The 8,484-nt window shown below is 44.0% G+C and overlaps 1 protein-coding gene across 11 annotated transcripts in view; it reads left to right on the top strand.

Moving 5' to 3' along the window:
* The first annotated feature begins 453 nt into the window (after window positions 1-453).
* The window catches only part of tcf12 (transcription factor 12), a 41,980-nt gene continuing 33,949 nt past the window's right edge, over window positions 454-8,484 (top strand). For 2 of the 11 annotated variants that reach the window (XM_057016820.1, XM_057016811.1), the window contains exons 1-4: window positions 454-687; window positions 1,479-1,567; window positions 1,737-1,809; window positions 5,710-5,783. In XM_057016820.1, coding sequence (XP_056872800.1) covers window positions 1,496-1,567; window positions 1,737-1,809; window positions 5,710-5,783 — 219 coding nt within the window. In that variant the 5' untranslated portion in view covers window positions 454-687; window positions 1,479-1,495. The other 9 variants (XM_057016834.1, XM_057016784.1, XM_057016844.1 and 6 more) reach the window with 7 other exon arrangements.

Below are 8,484 nucleotides of genomic sequence, written 5' to 3'. Positions count from 1 at the left end.
GTAAGAAATAGTGCAGGTCCATGCAGGAGTAATGTATTGGTTAAGAGGGAAGTTAAGAGGGAAGGTAAAAGAAACTCAACCCAACAAGCATTTTGGATAACACATTGACTTTAACTGACCCCCACCCACTATTAGAATAGTAAAACCTGTGTCCTATTTGGTAAAACATTTTTAAAAGGGGGCATTTGTCTGTATGTGGGCCGATTTGGACCAGGTCAGGAACCATTATCACTGGCCTCTCAAATCTGGACCAGATTATCCCAGAGAGCCTAAACCTTCCATTGCTCGTGAAACCTGTATTCTATTTGTGAAATTGCAAAAAAAAAAGAAAGTCCACGGCAGCTTCACTGTCACTGTTAGCCCCGTTGAATGAGACGTATTTGAAAGCAATTTGCAGCCATCTCCTCCCCGCTTGGCTGCGCTCCACGTCGGTTCCTCCCGCTGGAGCTCCCGCTGTGGGACCGTCATGTCACTCTGCTCGGCGGAGGGATACAACAACCGCTGCCATCGTGGTGCTGAGGCTTTCGCGAAGCAAAAATGTCTGCCTAAGGGAAACTCGTAACTGATATATTGAGGATATATTCCCAAGTGCTGGCATATAAACCACTATTTTGCTGTTTAGAAGCGCGTTGCAAGACTTCGAGTCTCCACCAGATCACCCTAGTCCGGATTTGAATCGGGAAAAAGGTAAAATACCAGTGAGAGTTTGCCATAAGCTTTCGGACCTATGAAAGAAGTTGGGAGTTGAGGAAAGACCATCAGTGCGTTTTGTGTTGTGGAGCTGTGGTGGATTGTGTGTCACTCGTCGCATTTTCTGTCCTGCTGCTTGTCTTGAACCGGGATGTAATTTGCGGTTTCGTGCTCGGAACGTCTTGCCCGCTGTATTGTCTCCAGTGACTAAAACCGCTGCAGCCGGTGGGTCTCATTAGGTCTGTTCGGTCCTTGCGAGCCAGGACGCGGCTAGCGTTAGCCACTTAGCTAGCGGCGTTAGATGCCCGTGCGCGCTTTATCCATCCTTATATTTGTGGAAATCTGTCTCCCAAACCTCTGACATTACCGGGGGGTGTGGTGCACACGCTGTTCCGTTCTTTGCGGTAGTAAACCGTGTTATAACGTAGAGTAATGTTGCTGCTCTAATGCGACGATGCAGGATTTCCAACAATCGGTGACATCCATCCAAGCGCTTCCATCTTATCCCCGTATCTCCCCACACAGCAAAGCATTCAAATCTAAAGGTTTCCTTCTATCACGGGGCTCCACTGTCAGGGTCTCACTTTACTGAGCATTGATGGGCTGTATCGTGGCGTGTATAGGAGCCCTCTCCTGGTAGTGGTCACCTCCTGGACCCCTCCGTCCCATCACCTGTGTGTTGATGGGACAGAGGGGTCACCTCCTGGACAGAGTGGTCCAGGAGGTGGTCCAGGAGGTGACCCCTCTGTCCCATCAACACACAGGTGACCTGACTGTGTTTTCCTCAGGTTTCTAGATCGCCAGGATGAATCCCCAGCAGCGGATTGCCGCTCTTGGAACAGACAAGGAATTAAGTGACCTGCTGGATTTTAGTGCGGTATGATGGATTTTCACCTTTTAAACCCATTGGTCCATTTGTGTGTCGGTGCTTAAAGGTGCAAAGACCTTTACTTATTGCTATTGCGGGTTGCATTTGCAACCATATTTATTTGCTGCTTTTATTGTGTTTGGACTAAGTTTTGGGTTCTTTGTTTTTCCTTCTACAGATGTTTTCTCCACCTGTAGGTGGAGGGAAAACTAGGCCCACCACTCTTGGAAGTAGTCAGTTCAGTGCATCAGGTAGGACCTCACCCGTCAAACTGTTCTAGCAAAACCCCCTGGTGGGATGGTATTTTCCACTCTTTCATGGCATGTGATTCTCGTTCCTTTTGTCTGACATGTGTGTCTCTGCCGCTCACATGTGCTTGAAACTAAACATCTCCGCCTGGAATTATTGTAGCTGTAAGGAGGTAGAACAAAGTGTATAGATGGCAGTGTAATCCAGGGGGTATTTTCAGCTATGTTCTAAAAAGAATCCATAGTGTAAATTTCTAGATGGTGTTTCATGAAAGAAAACAATGATTTATTATTTTTTTCAGCAAAACCTGGGAATTTTTGAATTTCCCAGCACCAGTTATATTTATTTTTGACTGTTCAGTGGAGTGTGTCTCTATACATCTTTATTCTTTTTACTTCAGGATTGCTTCCTACCTTAAAATTCCACCGGACTTCTATCATCTAATGTGTAACTAGAGACAGTCAACAATCAAGCATTATGGTTTCTGAAAGAGCGTTTTGTGTGACGCTACAAAGCCTCGTTGTTGTCTGTAGTTTGTGAAATGAAAGACAAACACTGAGGGAGAAGACAAAGTTTTGTGAGCAGAGCTGTCACTCACCAGCCGATATCCTCACTGAAACCAGTACGTCGGCTCTCCTCAGCAGAAGAAAGCATAAGAAACATTGTAAAGTTGAATGTTGTTTATTTTTGGATGCTTCATTCTATGCAACAGTAATAATTATATGATTAATTACGCAAATAAAATTATCAATGCACACAACAGACAGCCTAAAAAAAAATCATCATTTCTAAGGTGACCACTAAACAGACATCTACCAGTCAGGACGTCTGGGGTGTTCTTTGATTTCCTGACCTTCATCATCTGAACTTTGTACATAGACTCTTGAACAAGGATGAATTCTGGTTGTGTGGTCTAACTGTTGTCGCCAGTTGGGTGAACCTGTGACTGTTGCGTGTGTGGTCACCTGCTGCAGCTTCCAAACGTTCCTTCTCGTCTTCGGTGACCAGCTTTGTCCTTTTTGAAACGTTGCGTCGAGTAAACGGAGTCTCGCCTTGCAAAATCGATATTTCGGTTGTTACGCGACAACGGATGCAGCCGTCATCATCTGTAGGACGGTGCCAGGATACATATATGATGTCATTAATAATCAAGACCACCTCAGGAACTAGAAGAAATCAGCTATTCTTATGTTTGTCAGGTTTGGTCCAACAGGGTCCCTGATGTGAAAAATCCCTTTGTTTTTTTGTGTACTTGTCTAACCTGCATAACACCGGCATAACATTGTAATAACAGATTCTAATATAACCTTTTCCATTCATTAAAAAACTTTTTTACATTACATTGACACATTCAACATAACAGCGAGACACGATGGACAAAGCCTCATTTAAGCCAAACTAAATGTACACGGCTTCTATTCTGTGCGTTTGTCACTAGATATAAGGGACTTGCTCAACAGGCATTTACTCAAATGACTGAACTGAGTAAATGTGCAGACAGAAGTGTTTAAAATGCAGAGAAGGAGAGTTTGCTTTCTGGTGTGTCAGCTGGGAATAGCTGGATAATTGAGGCGGACTACGGCTAGCAAGAGCCTTCAAAAGTGTGCCAGAGAAAGATGGATGGGAGGAAGCATGCAGCATCTGAGCAGAGATTCATCTTCCCCTTCCAGCTGTGTTGATGGTGCACATTTGATGCTGCCGGGTCACGTTCCATTTCATATTATGTGGCGCTACATTTGTTATCAGCATTTTCCGTTACGCCCCCTCAACCCCTATTCCCAATTAAACAATGGGGATGTTTGGTTTGATTAATGGTAAAACTCACAAGGAAATGGATGGAAAAAAAAATCCTATAGGGAAAAAGCTAAACACAACAATTCAGCCTATTCGACATTATTGTTCGGGGCACAAAGTGTCGGTCACACGCCGAGATTGATCAAAATCAGGGTATTCTGAATTAAAATCTGTGCTTGTTTGCATAAAGTGCTGGAAAGTTAGATCTATTCCCGCTGACACGTTCCGACGCCTTTTGGTGTAAACGAACCTCAAGCAGATGAGGTTTAAGACTCGTGATTGGACACTTGCTCTGATCTGTGGGGCTCATGAGGTCTGAATAACCACATGGGTGTGGCACATGTGGTTATTCAGACCTCAGACCTAGAAGCTGTTCCTCTTTAAGGGTGAAAATGGCAGGTTGCAATGTGCAGTTTGCATGAAATACGTGTTTTTATAATGATGGAGGCAGGGCAGAGGAGTCAGAAATCACTTATTGATTTAGCTGTGGTGTGGGCATCTTTTTTTCATGGTGTTTTTGAGTCATTTTGAAGCCTTTTCATCTGGCTTAATCCCCAAATATTCTGACCTGTACTGCATTTTAATGTGAAATAGCCTTTAATCTCAGTAGCTGCTGTGCGCAACACTTTCCCAGTTTCACGGATACATTGTACCTTTGTGTTCCTTCCTCTTTTTGACTCTTGGGAAAATCAGTAATCTTATTGTGCTGCCTTGTCTGTGCGAGGAGAGGAGAGGGGACCCTTGGGCCCTCGTAGAAGATGGCAATCAGACAAGATGACAGCCAGTGGAGCAGAAAGGCCAAGAAAACAGCGACCATTGTTGCACCCAGTGTGGGTAACAGCCTGGTTTATCTACAACCCGACACATGTGTCGCCTGGGCGCCAAAACGCGCTGCAGCTAAAGAATTCTGTCACAAGCATTTATAGTAAGATATCTAAACAATGTGAGGCCACCCACCTTAGATTTAAGATGGTGTTGGCACTTGTGAAATCTTTAAAGAGGAAATGAATCAGCTGTCCGCTGCCAGTAAAACAACATGTTTGTCAGGATGAAACCTACCTGTGTGTGACGCTGCTCAGTGGAGCGCGAGCTCGGGCTCAGGAAACGCTGCCGCAAGGCGTTTGGCTTCATTTGCAGCGTGCAGCAAGTCTGTTTTACCCGAAGTGTTGCGTCACGTTCTAGTAATCACTCATAGCAACGACATCACTGGGCAGCTTTTGCATGACTAATATCGATTAATAAATGATTTGATTCAGTTACTTCTTGTTGTGGGTTGTATGCTGAACCTATTATCTGAAGACCACAAATGTCAGAAATACTAATGTGTGTGTGTGTGTGTGTGTCTGTGTGTGTGTGTGCCCCCGTGCTATATTATTTTTATGAGCATACACAATTTTGTAAAAATCCAATATTTTTAGCCCAAAAATGAAGAAATGAGATTGCATTTTCCTGAGCCAGATGAAATTGCAGCAGGGCTAATCAATAACCTGGAGAATATTGATGCCTTACCATGCAGCAATTATGTTTTGTTTGTGGGAACTTTGGATTTTACAGCGAGACAATATTGTTTCAAACAGCAAGATGGGCCGAGCCATCAAATGTGTTTACGGACCATGTCGCATAAATTAGATTCCAAAGATCAGATATTATATTTCTCAATATATACCAGATGGTCTTGCTTTGCTGTTGTTTGCAGTTATTGATGTTATTTGTTTATCTGCTTGGCTTTTGAAATCTAGAGGTTTCCTTTCATTTCAAAATAAGTTTGATCAAGTCCAAGCGCTCTGCTGTTGGCGTTGCAACAAGTAGCGTCACGAACTTTCCCAAAGTTTGTTGTAGCTTCGTATTCCTGAAGGGTTCCTTCTCCATGTTGCTCACCACATACTTCATATTGTCTCAGTTGTCAGTCTGGGCTGGTTTTGCCTCAGTTCCTAAATAAAGTGTCATCAAAAATACACACAAACACTTTTATGACTGGAGACGAGTGGTACAAAAATACACAAGTGCCAAATATTTATGTTTATTTCACTGGTGGGAGACCCTGAGGAGTGTGTAGATAATTCACCGTTTACCTGGACAGAAGGTGTTCACCTCGATCTCTTTGACAGGTTTGGAGGAACGGACCAACCAGGCATCTTGGGCCCCAGGTGGCGAGTCCAGTCCATCCTACGAGTCCTCCCGGGTAAGATGACCCACAACCTAACGCCTCTGAAAGCCCTCTCTGGTCCGCTGCACATCCTTTAACCCTCTTTACGTCAAAGCAGCTCATTCATGTTGGTTTCATCTCCTCTTTATTCTAGTGATGTTGTTTGACCTGTGCCAGACATGTCGCTGTGTTAGAAAAGCCTGGTTAAAATCACCCCTTTATAAAATTAGCTGATAATAAACACACGTAAATACAGCAGGCCGTGTATTTGAGGTTCTATTTATTTGAAGTGTGAGGTATTGTTTTAATTTCAAGCAATCAAGAGTTACATACATGAATTCCTGCAAATCACCAGATTAGTTATGATATCTAAAATGTCTATGATAAAAACCATTTTCTATTTAGTCTATTCAGTCTATTTTTGATGCATGAAATGAACTTCTTTCTATTTTAAGGGGCGAGCATATTTAACTGTGAGAAGGTCTCACTGTTGCTGTGAGAAAGTGTCAACAGCTCTCTTCTCTGTTGCTTTGTCCCTCACACATTGGATGTTCCAGATGCCCTGTATGAATTTCATTTAATGTCAATCTCCTGTCACTTTCTATTAGAATTCAGTTAAATGTCAGAGTCACTCAGGCAGCGTTACCTTGTTTACTTCTCTGTGCCCTTCCCGAATGAACATCTACAGGCTATGGTAACATAGGCAGCTCCATTTGAATTATAAGACACAGACACTTGAGATATCTTTGCTCCAGGTGCATTTAAATAAGCATTTCCTCAGACAGCTGTTTATACCTCCCAAAGGTGTACAGGCAACCACATGGAATGCATTCTGTAAAGATGCATGCACAGATTAACACTGTATAAAAAGCATATGACGTATTAAAAGTGAAGGAACTTGGGGTTAATTTCAGTCGTCGGCAGATATATTTTTATAACCGCAGCAAACCTCGATAGTCAGTGAGCAGAATGGAGACTGTAGGTTGCCAGGAGCTCCCAATCATCCTTGTGAACATTAGCCCTGAGCACAGTCAAACATCTCAGCCCTGAAACGACCCGTTAACGTCCGATCCTTTTCTTCAAAGCCATTATTTGACATTGGGTCACAGAGGTCCCCGACTCTAACACGGATTAGTGAGCAAATCAAATTTTCTATCTGCCGGCAAGTTTTACCCAGAAAGGTTTCACAAGAGCAAATGAAAGAAAATTCCATGTTTATGGCAAAGCCGATTGTGCCTCTGTGATTGGAAGTTTCTTTCTTTTGCTTGAGGGTAAACAAAACTACAATTTCCACAATTCCTAGCGCGTTCCATGATGATTTATAGTGAATGACTCATTAAAATTATATCTCTTGAACTGTGCTGTGTTCAGATTTCTGATGTTGGAGGAAATTCTTCCTTAGCCTGCTTGAGCTGGTGAGTTAAGAGTGTGTGATCACTTGACTGTGAACGGTCTCGAGCCCCGCCACGCTGACCTTGGCCTGCAGCCAGCCGCTATATCCTGGGCAGCTGCGGCTGTAGGCAGGCGGTCTGACAGTCAAGCTTTGCCCGTTGCGACTGCACGACAACCCCCACTTCCCCAGCGACCGGCCCCGACTTGATACCCGACCTCACAAGCATCCATCACGAGCATATCATTGCTTCCCATGCAGCCACATGTTCACCTGGGATATAGCGCGACGCGTCCAACGTGCTTTACCGAGCGATCGGGGCCAACACGCGGACTCCAGCATCCGTAGCGCCATAGCAACCTGACAGTTAGTCAGCCTGTAGTGGCGTTGTCGCCCTGTAGCAACGATGACAGGTTGTGTTAGTGTCTCACACAGATGTAGGCCACCAGTGTTTGGGAAAGATGAGGGATCTCTGATTGATGATCCTGCTGTGCTAGAAGAGTTAACCATGTGCGTGCACGTGCACGCACAACAGCAAGAAGCGGATTTTATAGGTAAGAATGAAACAGTCGTCAGGCTTTCTTTACTTGAACATCAATAGAACCATAAAAGTGATCATAAAAATGTAACGGAAGGGTGAAGAACACACGAGCACGTCTTATTTTTATTTTGTTGCCTGAAAGCAGCCGTCTGGATACTCCAGGAAGTTCTTCAAGCCAAGAAAAGGATGTTAAGCATACGTTTCATCTTAATTGTCAGAGTAATCTAATACAGTATATCAATGTAATCTATCAAATGTCAAATGTACTTTATCAACTGTAAATTAAGTTTGTGGCCGGTGCTGCTGTTCCGTGCATGCAGCATCTATTGCATCTGCAAATCCTGGGAGAGGAATCGCTCCTCATGGGATGTTTTCCCCCGTTTTTCTCAGTTTGATTGGGGGGGGCGGTCTGAAGGCATTGAGGCTCCCGTTATTGAGATTTTGGACTTTATATGTGAAAGCTAGCGAGTTAATTAATAAGATATTGGAAGTGTTATGTCAAGTGTGTAGTTGGAGTTTCACAGGAGGAAAGAGGATTTTGTTTCTGCTTTGTGAAGTGACCTCTGAATGTGTGGGACTGTGTGTGTGTGTGTGTGTGTGTGTGTGTGTGTGTGTGTGTGTGTGTGTGTGGGACTGTGTGTGTGTGTGGGACAGTGTGTGTGTGTGTGTGTGTGTGTGGACTGTGTGTGTGTGTGTGTGGGACTGTGTGTGTGTGTGTGTGTGTGTGCAGGCTGACAGGAGCACAATAGGAATCTCTGAGGATTCCCTCGGCGTTGCTTCGCCTTTGAAATTACTCCATCACCAGC

The sequence above is a fragment of the Takifugu flavidus genome, chromosome 2 (genome assembly GCF_003711565.1).
Source record: "Takifugu flavidus isolate HTHZ2018 chromosome 2, ASM371156v2, whole genome shotgun sequence".
NCBI lineage: Eukaryota > Metazoa > Chordata > Actinopteri > Tetraodontiformes > Tetraodontidae > Takifugu > Takifugu flavidus.
Note: the sequence above shows the minus strand (reverse complement) of the source record. Positions and strands in the feature narration are given on the sequence as shown.